Source organism: Gavialis gangeticus, unplaced genomic scaffold (genome assembly GCF_001723915.1).
Source record: "Gavialis gangeticus isolate Ggan-Ray unplaced genomic scaffold, GavGan_comp1, whole genome shotgun sequence".
Classification (NCBI taxonomy): Eukaryota; Metazoa; Chordata; order Crocodylia; family Gavialidae; genus Gavialis; species Gavialis gangeticus.
The window spans coordinates 21,034,635-21,050,457 of NW_017729031.1; the positions used below are offsets into that span (position 1 = coordinate 21,034,635).

Below are 15,823 nucleotides of genomic sequence, written 5' to 3' on the forward strand. Positions count from 1 at the left end.
AGATATAAATACAATTTTCAAATGCCATAAAAGTTAAAGGTACTTCAACAAAAGGAACAGAGATGGTGGGTCTTGAAAAAAAATTCTAATAATTATACCATTCTGCAGTCTTTTCTCATGTTTGAAAAGGTAGCTATCTAATCAATACAGATTTACTCAGGTTCATACAGGTCAATAGTTGAAACAAGTGCACTAGAAGAAGTTTGTATTTGTAAACATTTATTTTCTTGAACTGAAAAAAGGCTTGCATCAGCACACATTGTACAGCCTTGCAAATACACAGAAATTGAAAAAGGGTGTTTGTATGTGCAATGTATCTTTTGATGTCCAGTGATCCTCTGCAAATATGCAAACATATTTAAACCATTTAAGAAGTTTCCAGCACTTACTGAATGCAATTATCTTAGAGTGAAAAGAAAAAGATCCATCTGGTGGGAACACAATTAAAGTGCAAACATTTTGTCATTTGGGAAGATGCATTTTAGTTTCTTCACCATTTTCCTAAAAACAAATGGGATACAATGAACATTCTTCATAGTTCGTTCATATTCCCCTTTAATACTCACACTAACCTGTTTGATCAGAAATGAGTCATTCAAGAATATAAATTTATTTGTAATTTTCTTTGACGCTGTCTAAATAAATCTCAAAAGGAAAGGACCGTCTAAGGAGGTTAGTAGTACTTAGTGATTTTTTTAGTAAGAAATACAAGGAAGAGGAATAGATAACTTGAGACTTTTGGGTAGTTAGCTAGAAAATAGAGTGCAATTCCTTAACAGTTCCTCTCCTTTCCCCCCACCCTAACCCCTGTCCTAAAATGGATAGCTGTGTGCTGGCTGTGAAAAGGGATTACAAAATACAGATCTGAGCTTGGGTATTCGTTATGAACAAAAGTTTCCTGTACAATAGAGCTTTGGATCCAATACAAGAATTCAGAAATATAAAACAAAACTATTATAAAAGTGAGGGGCATTATAACAGCATCCTTTATAGAAAGCTGCCTCTCCATATGTCAGAATGGGTTCTTACAGTCGCCTGGGATTAAATGCATTTTTTTTCTTCTTCTTGCTGGATCACTGGGTTTTTTTTTCCCCAAAGGCTACAATGTCATGTGACAATACATCCCAGGAGTCTTTAGGAAGGGAACAGAAACCCTATAATATCAAGCCAATCAAGTAGAGGAGAGAAGGACGTGGAAGTAATAAAGGCTGAATGTCCAATGATGTAGCTGCTACTGGGAACTAGCCCTTTCCAGAACACGAAAGTCGTAGTGCTTCTTGCTTGTTCTCAGCCTAAACTTGTTAACTGAGTTACTTTGTTTCTTCAAAGCATTTTGAGCTGCTGACATTGTAGGGAACGTAGCTAGAACTGTGTATGTGGAAGCCAAGTCACTAGGTTTGGAGGGTTCAGCGTTCACATTACTATCTCCACTGCCACAGTAATGACGGTGATGTTGCTGCTGTGTCTGTAGACACTGGGGATCCCTTAGCCACCGAATCTTGGCACCAACTTTACAAAGTTCTCCAAATAATTTTTCAGCTTCCATACGAGTTATTCCGTCCGGCAGTTCAGTAATTTCTAAGACTTTTCCAACAACTGAAACAAGAAGAAAAACTCTTAAGTTAAACAACTGCACTTTATTTCAAAACATTTGTAAACAAGCCTTTAATTTTGGTCAGAGACCTCAGGCTGACACCTGACTCGCCTGTTGCCTGCAACAAGCAATGTGGGTGTAATAAAAACGTGGAGACAATGGAGGAGGACTGGGCACCCTTTACTCAGAGAAATATAAAATTTCTTATGGTAAAGCATGGCTTTAGCCTGCTGCTGCCATGAGGGGCACTTTCTAAGAAAAAGCAGTGAAAGGAACCTAGCCTCCCTTTGAACTTAACCACTCTGCAGAGACAAGAAGTCATGCACACATCATTTTTTGCCATCACAACAGAATGTCTCATCTCACAATTATTTACAACAGATATACCTTATAGTACCCATTTCAAGGATGGGTAAGCTGAGTGGCTTAAATTATTTTTCCAAGCCATCCCAGCCAGAAGTAGTTCTGCATGTCACGCTTGCTACAGAAGCAGGGATGTGTCAGGTTTCCTTGTTTACTAGGTAGTAAAAGTTGGCTCCAGACCCTGGTGTGGCAAAAGGTTACACACCTTTGTGACACAGCAGACTTAACGGCCCAAGAGATACTATGTGCTGCTTTATGTCAGGATAAAACTCACATGACCTGGAAATAAATTTAGTTCATATAAAACAGCACTGTCTAACTGGTGGCCCACAAGCTGCACAAGGCCATTGGTCCAGGTGCTGCTCTCCTGTTTGTTCTGATGTCCAAGTCCATGGGTTCCTCCCCACCCCCACCACCCAAGCTTCCATTCTGGGGGGGTCGTGTGGCATATCAGCAGCCCATGTGGCATGGCATGGGAGGCAGGAGGTTACACAGTGCAGAGTGAGGCCCATGTGACACTTGCCTAGATTGTGTGTGGTTTGTGCAGTGTGTGGCTGGGGGACCAGAGGTCCCAAGCCGCTTAGGAGCTGGAAAGCCCTAGTAAAATATTCACAGATCTGTTAAGCTGAGGGAAATGATGGCTGTTCATATGATGCTGTTACTGGATCACACTTTGCCTATGCAGTACTCAGCCCTCTTTCTCCTTGGGCCCGCTTCAAGGGGACAAAAAGGCAGCAAGTATTTTCCGTTCCTCAGTTTTCTTTCCATTGTAGAGTCACATAGTACATGTGACTCCAAGGATGAAGATGGAGGAAAACATACAGATGGACAACCCATCCGGAGAAAGCAATAGGTAATTTATCTTCTTCCTTTGAATGATGGCTCATATGTACATACTCACTGTGGGTGACTCCAAAACAGCAGCTGTGCACTTGGAAGTGGGTACCAGAATCCCCTAGGTCAGGATGGTAGTCATTCAGCCCCACGAGCTAGATGAACAACATGGGCCCAGACTACGGGTTGGACTGGATGGAGAAACTGATTCCACACTTCAGTGTGAGCTGTGGAGTGGCCAGAGTGCGCTGTGGCCACTCCAGGTCTTCACTGCACGGCCCCAGAGTCTCCACGGAGTGTAGTATGGCTCCAGAATACCACGAGGTTGCTCCACCACTGTGCTGCACAGTGGACACTCCAAGATGCAAGCTGGAGCAGGTGCTGTGTGCAGCACATGGGGCTATTAGATCACTCAGCTAAGGAAACAAGTAGCTGTGGATGCTTTCAGAAAGTCCTGTGCATATGACATGGGTTCTGTCCTTCTCCATTAAGTGAACACAGGGATCTCTCAGCTCAAGAGGAATAAAATCTTGGAAAAAACTCCACCAAGTTGATACATTAGTTGAGATGGAATCTTACTTAGGGACAAAAACTTAGATCCTTAAGCACCTCTGACAAAAAGAATCTCCACTCATAACAAAAGTAGTTGAGAGGAACCAAGAAGCAGAAAGTGTATGTTGCTCTAAGTCCCTGTGGACAGGCCATAAGGAAGCAAGGGCAACAGGTATTGCTAACGCAAAAAGCCTTTAAATGCTTGCTTGAGATACAACTGTACATTCATGCAGAAAAAATATGCATCTAGACAGTCACTTGATGAAAAAGTTTATATAATTTAAAAGTGTTTTGTTACTAACTAACAGCAAATTCTCGGAGTGTTGGGGATAACATTTTGATACAGATGATATCAGTGGGGGTGAAGCTCTTCTCAATTTGCTGCTCACAAATATGGAGGTCATATCCCAAATGCTAGACAGTGATCTCTTCCATGTGTTAAACTCAAAAAATGAATCTGTAAAAAGTGGAAATTTGGTCATGGTACGTGGGAAGAGTATAAAAGTATCATACAGGCATGTAGGGAAAACTTTAGGAAGGCTAAGGCACAACTGGAGATGTGACTCAACAGACATAAAAGGCAAGAAAGATTCTACAAGTATGTCAGAAGTAAGAAGAAGGCCAAATAAACCACAGGTCTCTTAAAAATGCGGAAGTCAATCTAGTTGCAGGCTAAAGTATTTAATGTCTCTTTTACTTCAATCTCACAAACAGGGGCAGCTACCAGTGATGAATGTATTTGGCAACAAAGATAGGGAAGGAGCCAAAACAGCTTAGAGTAGTGGCAGAACAGGTTAGGGATTACTCAGAGAAGCTAGATGTTTTCAAGTCAGTCAGGCCACACAGGATGCACCCAGAGGTACTGAAGGAATTGGCAGAGGTAATTTCAGAGCCACAGGCTATCCACTTTGAGAACTCATGAAGGTCAGGGGAGGCACTGGAAATGGGCAAATAGAGTACCCATCTTAAGAAAGGGAAAGAGGAGGATCTGGAAATTACAGACCAGTCCATTATACCTGGAAGGATCATGGAGCAGGTTCTCAAGAAATCTACTGTAAAGCAACTAGAGGACAACAAGGTGGTCAGAAACAGCCAGCATGGACACCAAAAGAAAGTCAGGCCCGATCAACTTGACTTCCTTCTATAAGAAGGCAACAGACTCTGTGGATGGAAGCCATGGATGTAATATACCTTGACTTTAGCAAGGCTGGAATAGTGTGTTCAGTTTTGGGCGCCCCTGCTACAGAAAGGATGTGGAGATATTGGAGCGAGTCCAGTGGAGGACAACAAAAATGGTGAGGGGGCTGGGAGACATGATTTCTGAGGACAGATGGAGGGAACTTGGCTTATTTAGTCTAGGGAAGGGGAGACTGAAGGGAGACTTAATAGCAGCCTTCAACTACCTGAAGCTGGGTTCCAAACAGGATGGAGCTAAACTGTTCCAAGAGGTGGCAGATAACAGAATAAGGAGCAATGGTCTCAAGTTGCAGCAAGGGAAGTTTAGATTAGCTATTAGGAAGAAAGTTCTCACTAGGAGGGTAGTAAAATACTGGAACAGGTTACCCAGAGAGGTGGCTGAATCTCCATTCTTGGAGGTTTCAAGACTCGGCTACACAAAACTTTGGCTGGGATGATTTAGTTGAGGATGATCCTGCTTTGAGCAGGGGTTTTCATAGTTTCATAGATGTTAGGGGCTGGAAGGGACCATACAGATCATCAGGTCCAGCCCCCCTGCACTTGGCCAGGAAAGACTTTGGACTAGATGACCTCCTGAAGTCCCTTTCAACCTTAACTTTCTATGATTCTAAGGCTTCCAACACTGTCTTCCACAACATTCTCATTAACAAGCTAAGGAAATACAGACCAGATAAGTACTGCAAGGTGGATACATAGCTGGTTGGATCATCATACTCAGCAAGTAGTCTTCAGTGGCTCAGTGTCTAGTTATCAAGTGGGTTTTTTCAGGGTTCTGTTCTGGGTCCAGTATTGTTTAATACCTTCATGAATGATTTGGATGAAGGGATCAAATGCACACTTAGCAAATTTGCAGATGATACCAAGCTGGGTGGAGTTGCAGACACTGTGGAGAGCAAGGCTAGGATCCAGAATAACTTGGAGAGACTGAAAAAAGGGGTCTGCAATCAATGAAGTGAGATTCAACAAGGACAAGGGCAAAGTCCCGCACTCAAGATGAAATAACTACATGCACAAATACTGGCAGAATGACTGGCTAGATTGCTAGTACTGCAGAGGACCTGGGGATTACAGTAGACTATAAAATGAACAGGACTCAACAGTGTGCTCCTGCTTCAAAAAAAGCCAACATAAAACTGCGCTGTATTAACAGGAGTGTCACTTGCAAATCAAGGGATGTAATTCTTGTACTCTACTGAGCATTGATAAGGCCTCTTCTGGAGTACTGTGTCCAGATTTGCAAGCCACACTTCAAGAAACATGTGAACAGATTGGAAAGAGTCCAGTCTAGAGCAACAAAAATGATTAGAGGCCCAGGAACTGTGGCTTATCAGGAATGACTGAAAGAGCTAGCTAGGGTTGGTTTAGTCAGGAATAACCTGCCTTGAGCAGGGGGTTGGACTAGATGACCTTGTGAGGTTCTTTCCAGCTCTACTTTCTGATGATCCTATGAACCATTATGTATTAAGAAAACTAACTGCCTTCCCTCTGATTTTGGTTTTCCCTGTCCTTTCTATTTTTCCCTATCTACTGTGAACTTTTATTCTCATTCTCTCACTCTTTCCTTTACTTTTTTATTAATATATTCTTTTCCTTCATCCCTAACTTTTCCCATGTTTGCCTTCCGCCTTTTTGCCCTGTCACTACTCATTCTCATCTTCCTTCCATTTATCCTTCACTTACGGCACCCTGAGCTCAATAACAAATCCTCCTAAAAGGAACCCTCTACACTATCTTTCTGCACTCAACATGGATATTCCTCAAATACTTCACCCTTACAGTCATGCCTTTACCATTTAGTTGAAATCCCCATGGCCCCAAACAACCTCCACTGTCCTACAACCTTCCCAACCATCCTGCACAAATATACAGCCCCACCAAAGGCACCCTCTACTCTCCTGGACTCCATGCAGAAGCACCCACTTATATCCTTACCTCCCTTCTGTAAATTCAATTCCCAATCAAATTTCAGACAGCTCCAATTCCCCCACACAGGTTGAAATAATACAATAAGTGTATGAGATAAATACATTCTCAATGCTTCAATTTTCATTTAAAAGATCTACCAGAATGCAGTCCCACCCAACAACTACATACCTGGTTCCCCTGCACCAAGATCTGCTGAGGCCGCCTTCTTTGCTGGTTTCTTTCCTCTATTTCCATGCCTATTTCCAGGTTGACACTGCGAAGTCAGACATGCATCACTTGGTTAGAGAAATGACATATTTATGACAGGTTAGAGTGATGCTGTAGCTGTGATGGTCCAGGAGTTACGTGAAACAAAGATTTCTTATGGTAGTACCTTTTATTCAACTAACTGCACAACTGGGATATAGTTAGACAAGCTTTTGAATGCAAGACATTCTTTATCAGGTGGATCAGGTGACCTGATGAAAAATATTTTGCATTTGAAAGCCTGTCTAACTATTCCAACTATGCAGTTGATTCAAAAAGGATATCCTAAGAAATCCTCATTTTTGTGACATTAAGACAAATATCAATTTAGGATGGGGCGTCCTGGAGACCCTGTAGTTCCAACTCCAGCTTTGGTGGTAGTGGAAAGGAGCAGATTTCTAGGTCCCATTTTATTCCTGGGTCCTACCAATACTGTGACCAAACACACAGTCCTCAGGCAAAGGCAAAAGTCAGGGAAGGGCAGAAAAGCCTCTTGCAATTTTTGCAGTGACTCTTCCATCTTCCTGCAGCTAAAGCTGGGCAATTTTTTTTTTTGCCTAAACATTTTTAAAGCAAACCCCCCCCACAGATTTGACAACCTCAAAGTGTCCCACAAACTTGTGTAGGTTTCACCAAGTTGTTTCATTTAAATTTTTCTGAATTTGATACATACATCACTTTTTTTCAAATTAAAAGCAACATTTTGTTTAGAAACATCCTTCAATTTTATTCTTAAAAAGTCTGAAACATCCATGAAATGAATTCTAACTGCAAAGTTCCTCAAAAATTTAACTCTTTTTTTGATTTTGGAACTGCTGGAAACCAAAAAAAAAAAAGGTTACTGACCCAGCCTTAGTTTCCACCTTGGGAAAGCTTTATTTACCAGGAGTAACAGTGCTACATTCCTGAGAATGCTGCTCTGTATTTCTGTAGTAAATGAGAATGATGGGAGCCAGGGACAAGGTAACAATCTGGAATAAAAATTGATGTCGAAAGCAGATACAGTTCCAGAGCAAAAGTATATTGCTCTCATTGTGGTTTATTATTGCTGCAGCCTTGTATTACAATTTGCAGTTTACTAAGTGCTGGCTTTTCCTACCTGTTGGCCTGTTACTTGCCCATGTAACAATGGTGGAGGGTTGTATTGCAATGGCTGGCCGAGCAATGGGTATCTGGCATCTCCTGAAAACAAGGAAAAGGTTTTAAGACTTTGTCTTGCTTAGTATAAAATCTCTAACAACGAGAGTCTACACCTCACAAATAAGATAAACAAAGTAAAGTGAGGTATTATATATAAACTGAGGAAAGAGGCATTTAAAGAATTTCCTGATTACGGTAATTGCATATGGAAACCATAAATCAATTTATACAAACTATGAAGTTGAGAAATCATAAACCCAGGGTTCTTTGCATTTAAAATGGATATTTTAAAAAGTATGTTTTTTAGTTTGAGGCTGCCAGAGTCTCATTTAGATTCAAATCTCAAAGAATTTTCAATGAGGTTAAAGTTCTTGTTGCAGTGCCCAGCATTACTCAAGAAGAGTTGCATCTTGCATCTCCACCCACTGGGAGAACCCATAAGATGACTGAACAGAAATATGTACAATTATGAGAGAGGTTAAGAAAGCTGAGGCAAGATTCACAGTGGGCAGTCAAAAAAAAATTTCTGAAATAATTAACAAAACGACCAAATTTACTAGGGAAACTACGATTTATTTCTGAAAAGAAGGCTATGGATTTTACCATATAGTATTTTGATGTATTTTTCCATATACCAAAACACATTGAAATAAAATAGGAGAACTGCATTCTACCCTTCATTTACAATGTAGCAGCAGCATCTCTAGTATCTTTGTAATAAGTAATTACAGCGCAGCAATTAATTGAGTCTGCTGAAGCGTGTTAATTAACGCATGCCAGCAGCCTCTACATAGTTTCATAGTTTCTAGCGTCGGAAGGGACCTGAGTAGATCATCTAGTCCAACCCCCTGCCATGGCAGGAAAGAGTACTGGGGTCAAACGACTCCAGCAAGCTGTTCATCCAGCCTCCTCTTAAAGACCCCCAGGGTAGGAGCCAGCACCACTTCTCTTGGAAGTTGGTTCCAGATCCTAGTTGCCCTGACAGTGAAGTAGCGCCTCCTGATATCTAGCCTGAATCTACCCTCTGCCAGCTTGTGACCATTATTCCTGGTCGCTCCTGGTAGTGCTCATGGGAACAGGGACCCCCCAGTGCCTGCTGGTCCCCTCTGACTAGTTTGTAACAGGCCACTAGATCCCCCCTCAGCCTTCTCTTGTGGAGGCTGAACAGGTTCAGGTCCCGTAGCCTCACCTTGTAAGGCCTGCCCTGCTGCCCCCTGATCACGCGAGTGGCTCTCGTCTGGACCCTCTCCATGTTGTCCACATCCCTCCTGAAGTGCGGTGCCCAGAACTGGATGCAGTACTCCAGTCACAGCCTGACCAATGTTGCACAGATGGGGAGGATCACCTCCTTGGACCTGCTCGTGATGCATTTGTGGATGTATGACAAGGTACAGTTGGCCTTTCTGACTGCATCCCCACACTGCCAGCCCATGTTCATCTTGGAGTCAATAAAGACTCCAAGATCTTTTTCTGCCTCTGTGCTGGCGAGAAGGGAGTTCCCCAGCCTGTAGGTATGGTGCTGGTTCTTCCTCCCCAAGTGCAGCACCTTGCATTTGTCAGTGTTGAAACCCATCTTATTCTCATCCGCCCACCTCTGTAACCTGTCCAGAACTGATTGCAGCTTGTCCCTCCCCTCTAGCGTGCCCACCTCCCTCTACATCTTAGTGTCATCTGTGAATTCAAACAAGGTGCTATTCAGCCCCTTGTCCAAGTCACTGATGAAGATGTTGAATAGCGCAGGCCTGGGGGACCCCACTGCCCACATCCTTCCAGGCTGGAAAAGACCCGTCCACCACCACTCTTTGGGTATGGCCCTCCAGCCAATTGGTGACCCATCTGACCGCGTAGGGATCGATACCACAGTCGCCTAATTTTTTTAATGAGAATGGGGTGAGAGAGTGTCGAAGGCTTTTCTAAATTCCAGAAAGACTATGTCCACCGCAACGCCTACGTCCAAGGATTTAGTGATCTGATGATAGAAGGCCACCAGGTTGGTCTGAGAGGACCTGCCTCTGATCAACCCATGTTAGTTGCTCCTAACCATACACTCCCCTGCTGGTCCCTCGCAGATGTGCTCCTGGATAATTTTCTCGAAGAGCTTCCCTAGGACCAAGGTAAGACTAACCTCGGTGGAAGGTTGAAGGCAATATGGCAAGAGGAGAAGGGCAGCCAGGTCAGAGTGTTGGCCTTCCTTATTCCTAGCTCTATTATTGTGCTAGGACAGGGGTCAGCAGAGAGGGATAGCATGGCTTGCTCTCTGTGGCCAGACAAATACAATAATGGGATATCACTCTCATAGCTGTACATCAAGTGTCATACTTTGCAAGTAGCAGCACTACTGTTATAATGCAGAGGCCATAGTCTCATTGTGTTACAAAGACTTAATCTAGTGATCAAACTACTACTTACATTGTAATCAATAAAGGAAGAATAGAGAATAAAGAGTTTAGTAGAAAGCAGAATTGTAGGATTAAGATCCACCTTGTTTACTGACCACATCAAACCCATCAACTGCAGTACATGGGCATGTAGGACTAGATGATCTTTTCTAATGCTACCATTAGTACCATAAGCCTACTTTTATTTGATATTTAAATGTCTATTTTCAGTTCAAAACTTAAAATAAATGTTTGAAATATATTTCATTAACATTACACAAAACTATTTCAATTATAAATTCTGCACTGCTGAAAGATAGTTTGTTCTTTTGAGGCAAGGGGAGGGACTCGGGTGCAAAAGGGTAGTATTAATTCTTATGACATTCAAGGAATAGAGTTTTTGAACACACTAGCCAAAAAATGATCACTTTTTATTTGATCACAACTTGCTCCCATAAAACAAAATATTTATGCATGATCATCTGGAAAAATTAAGTACATCTTTATGAGTTATACAGTGAAAGCCTTACCTGGTCCAGGGACAAAAGGTCTAGAAAACTGGGGCACAATAGAAAGAGGTGTTAACGTGGGACGGATGTTTTTCAGATTTGATAGCTGAGCTGGTGCTGGTGATTGGGCTGGTGAGGTGACAGGACTACCTAGTTGAGGACTATGCTGTAACTGGAATAAATGTTATACATAAGTAAGTGTATTTGGCTCTCACAAGTGTTTTAAATATATTTACCTGAATATACTACATGATATTTACAATATTTAAGTCATGAAACAATAAATGTAATATAACTATTTGTGAGCACTGCTGAAATAGGTTTGTTTTGTTCCTCCCCAAAACTGATTCCTTTCTTTTTAGATACAAGATTCATGACAAATTCTCCCAGAGGGAAAAAAAAACCCATACCTGTGCAGCACTGTCTAAAGTGCTAAACTCTGTAGATTTCTGTCCCCTTTGATGGTCACAATAATATTTATTCTGCTTCCACTGCGGAGGTGAGTGGGGTCGGGGCTGGGGATTGTTAGGTATATTTAGCTGCATCATTACTACTCCTCCACCTGGTGGGGGTGCTACCGCTGCAATACAAGGAAAGTGAAGGATCTTGTTAAAGGGTAGCTCCTCTAGCCACAGCTTTATTGTGTCAAAACTGAAGAAACAAACAAGAAAGCGGTCAACATGCAGAACCCATGAGAGAGTAAACTGTTGGTTTCTAGACACATGGGAATTTATATTCTGTGGAATATTTTACTTCCATTAACAGATAAAATATTTTTAGATCGCTGAAAAAGAAATTAGCAGGATTCAGAAAGACAGGTTAAGCTATTGAAAAACTTAGTATCAAATACTGAAAACCTTCTTAAACCAAATTGTTCTATAGCACAATAGTTGAAAATGCACTAAATCTACTATACTTTACCTTTGTTCACAGATAGGGTCAGGTTTATTTCTATGGGCAAAGTATGAAAAATGATGTCCCCATGTTCCTGTGGGGGCAGCTACAAGGAAAATGAGAGGCAAGTTTACACGGCCTGGGGTGATCAGAACTGTCACCATCCTTTTCAGAAAATCTCCTTGAGGAAGGTAGTTTAACCTTGTCTTGGTTTTCAAAAGCAACTCTCCAAACAAAGGCTTGCTGAGAAAGAAACTTGCCCCCTGGCTGGTCTGTCACCAGGCCCACACAGGAGGGGTTGAAAGGATGCTGGTGCCACGCAGAAAAGGAAGGTCTGGAAACGCTGTTTGGGTTCTGCCCAGTTATGGTGGAATACAGGCCAGAAAGGGTAAATAATGGCCTGTCTTCTTCAATATTAGAAATGGCAATCAGTAAGCTGACTATCTGACCGGGAATGGGGAATTATTTTGGGCGGAGGGCCACTTACTGAGTTCTGGCAAGTCATCGAGGGCCACATGGATAGCCCCACCCCTTGATGGGTGCCCTGCCTCCTGGTCGCCATCTTGGGATCAGAAGTCCTGACCCCTAACCCCCGCCACCAGAAGTCCCTCCCTTTGGCCCAGTGGCGACACGTAGGGGGTGCACATGAACCCGCTGAGAGCACTGGTGCACCCCCTGACAGCCGTGCTTGCCACTCAGGCAATGGGCAGGGGCGACAGGCGGGAACTCCAGTGCCCCCCCCGCAAGCACTGGTCATACACTGTGCTCGCTGCAGCTGCTTTTGGGAGCGACTGCGGCTGCTTCTGGGAGCAGCTGCAGCAATCGTCTGGCGCTTGCTCCTAGAAGTGGCTGCAGCGAGCACAGGATTGCCTGCAGTGGACCCCCCCAGGACCGCAGGATTGCCCGCGGGGATCCTCCCGCGCCACCGGACCACAGGATCACCTGCAGGGGACCCCCCCTTCCGGTCAGTGGGACTGTTTGCAGGAGGGGCACATGCCCCCCGCCCCGACTAAGGAGGCACCAGTCACCCATGCCGTGGCCCCTGGAAGTGCTTTCAGCAACAGGGTTTGCCTTCTCGGAACCAGAAAAATACCAAATTATATTCTAAAAAAAAATAAATCAAACATGTACTACAACATTAATCAAACTCATTTCAAAAAATAGTTTTGTCCCGATTTACATGTGTTTGTGTAGTGTACATAGAGGTGATAGTATAATAGCTTAAAATGAAGTCTTAACTCTTGTGTATTGTGGGAGGCTGGGTATAGGTTTGTGGGTATGTGGGGTGTGGGTGTCTGTGTAGTTTTTGGTGGGGGGTGAATAGGCATGGGGGGTGTGGCTGTGTGGGGGGTGTGGATTTTGCAGGGGGCTGTGAGTCTGCAGGGGGAAAGGGTGGCTGGGGAGGGTTGTGACTTGGGTGGAGGGGGAGAGTTTACCCAAAACCTGCCCCCACCCCGCGGCAGACAGAGCCCCCGCCAGCGTTCCTGCAAGCCTGGGCTCCACACTTCTGCTGCTCCTGGCCCTGGGGCACTGGAGTGGGCCCCATTCTCCCGTTCACTGCCACTTCCCCCGTCTGCCATCACTGTCCTTCTCCTGCCACTTCTGCATCCCCCAGCCCCTTAACCATTCCAGCACCATGTCCCAGCTGCTTCTGCAGTCCCAGTGATGTAGCCAGGCATCAAGTGGTAACCAGAGCCACCGGCGGGCAAGCAAGAGGGGAAGCGGGGAAATGGCTGCAGCAGGCAGGCGGCAGGAGCAGCAAGCGGGAGCACAGAGTGCAACAACAGCTGGGTGGGAGCGCGGGGCCTGCACCAGTGCGCCAGGGCCAGTGCTGGCAAGACCCAGAGTGGGGTGGCAGGGGTCTATGGAGCCAGGCTTGCTCCTCCTCTTCCTGCTTGAGCAGCACAGCCCGGCTCTAAACAGCCCCTGCCAGCCCAGAGCCCGTGCTCCTAGGCAGAAACTGCTGCTCAGCACAGAGGAAAGCAGCCCGCTCTCTTGCCACCACCAGGCAGTTTTAGCTGCATCCTCCTGGAGCCTGCACCACACCAGGCTGTGGTGCAGCTCCTTCACTGCTGTCTCTGTGCTGCCCAGTGCAGCAGCAGTGGCTGTGTGGAGCTGCCACAAGGCAGCTCACAACGGCAGTGAAGGAGCTGAACCACAGCCTAGCAAGGCACAAGCTCTGGGCGGACACAGCTAAAGCTGCCTGGCACCATTGGGGTGGGGGAGGTGCTTTCCCCATGCCAAGCAGCAGTTTCTGTCCAGCTACTGCTGTAGCTCAGCAACAACGGGTGAACCTGAAGCCGGCATGGGGCCCAGGCTGAGCAGCAGTGGTGCAGGACAAACTGCTGCTCAGCATGGAAAAAAAGGGGCCCCCTTCCCTGGTGCAGCTGCTCAGAGCCCACACAGGGTTGCCCATGCCTGCTCTCCACTGCCACCGCTGCTCCATGGGGCAGCCCAGAGGCAGTGGTGACATGGTGGAGATGCAGGACAGCCCTGTGTGGGCTCCAGGCAGCTGCACCAGGAAGCGCCAGCAGCAGGAGGGGCCAGTTTTCTCCCATAAGCAGTTTGCCCTGAGCCACTGCTGCTCAGCCTGGGCCCTGTCTGTACCACGGGGCTGGGGTGAGGTGGACTGGGAGTGAGCGGGTGTGCAGGAGCCAGAGACAGCCGGATGAAAGTGCAGGGCCTGCACTGGTGTCCCAGGGCCAGTGCTGGTGGGGCCAAGAACAGGGCAGCAGGAGCACAGGGCTCTACACTCCTGCCCAGCTGTTGCTGCAGTCTGTGCTTGCTCACTGCCCTTCCCCCACCCTGCCACAGCCATATCCCCACTCCTCCCCTCCTCACCCATGTACTGGCAGCTCCAGCAACACGTGGTTCCCAGATGCATCACTGGGACTGAAAGAGCCAGTCAGGCCTGGCCCTGAGGACTGGGTCGATCATCCACAGTCCTCCCCTGCCTCCCTCCCTCCCCCTTATCTGTATTTCCCTAGGTGCAGGGAGGCAGGAACAGCCCCAGGCCAGAAGCCCCTGCGCCACAGAAGTCCCTGCTAGGCAGAGGCTTCTGGCTTGGGTTGGGTGGTGGTGCTAGGGGGTGGCGGTGGGGGGGTGCAGATTTGCCACCAGGGCTTGGTTCTGCCACCAGCTCCCCCGGGATAGAATGGCCTGGTGTGCCAAGTCCAAGCTGCAGGCCGCATTTTGCCCATCCCTGATCTAGACTATTCACACCATTAAAAAAAAAAAAAAAAGATAAAGCTAATGGGTTCACAAGTGTCACAATTTTAATAAATGTCCATCTTTAAGAAGGACTACAGTTCACACTTTCTACCATATACTGTTTTACTTTTTGGATCTTGCTGTGTATTTTAGACACTGAACATTTGTATTTTTATATTTGGAAGTTATTAAAATCTTTACAGGTTTCTGTTTAAAAAAAGCAATGGTTTTGCTCCTCTCCTAAACAAATAATTAACAAAAGAGGACTCCAGTGACCTCTCATGGGCCCTAACCTATGTTTCCTTTATAGACTATGCTATAAAAATTTTACTACATGAAGTGTTATAAAATCCTTAAAAGCTGCACATCAAAATAAATAAAAACCAGTAATAATTTAAACATGTTTCCTTCCATCCTAGGATCCAAAGGCACTTTCAGTACCAGGGAAGCACTATCCACATTGCCACATTTTACAGAAAGGGAGATGGAAGAACAGTGTAATTAGAAGAATTTGCCAGGGTCACTAATGGAGTTAACGACAGCACACGAACAAACAAACAAAAACATCAGAACTCTTGATTTGATTTATTCCTTTAACTTCCAGATCATACTACCAAATAAGAGACAGTATGATCTGGAGGCTGATCCATATGGCCTTTTGATCTGGAGCAAAACTTTTTTTTTTTTTTTTTATTACACAGAAGAAAATAAACATCTCTCACATAATTTATATAGATATGCAACTAAATATACGGGGAAGACATGTGATGTATGTATGGCATGACACAGCATGGTGGTAGGTTTCACTGGATAAGTGTGACAGTAATAACATTCTGAAGTGGCAAAGCCAAAAATGAATAGGGCCTTTCATCTTCACAGTGTGCCAATTAAACATCTGAATTACAGATTGTGACCATGCAGTCTAGGTATGATTTTTACATTAAAGCCGTTTGATTTTTTTTTTTTTTTTTTTAATATTT

At 44.8% G+C, this 15,823-nt stretch overlaps 1 protein-coding gene across 9 annotated transcripts in view; it reads right to left on the bottom strand.

The window, feature by feature from the left end:
• Positions 1–202: 202 nt before the first annotated feature.
• Positions 203–15,823, bottom strand: part of R3HDM1 (R3H domain containing 1) — a 188,774-nt gene continuing 173,153 nt past the window's right edge. For all 9 annotated transcript variants that reach the window (XM_019522485.1, XM_019522483.1, XM_019522481.1 and 6 more), the window contains 5 exons: positions 11,150–11,319; positions 10,761–10,911; positions 7,812–7,894; positions 6,635–6,719; positions 203–1,596 (listed from right to left, as the gene is read on the bottom strand). In XM_019522485.1, the coding sequence (XP_019378030.1) occupies positions 1,232–1,596; positions 6,635–6,719; positions 7,812–7,894; positions 10,761–10,911; positions 11,150–11,319 (854 nt within the window). In that variant the 3' untranslated portion in view covers positions 203–1,231. The remainder of the gene's footprint in view (positions 1,597–6,634; positions 6,720–7,811; positions 7,895–10,760; positions 10,912–11,149; positions 11,320–15,823) is intronic.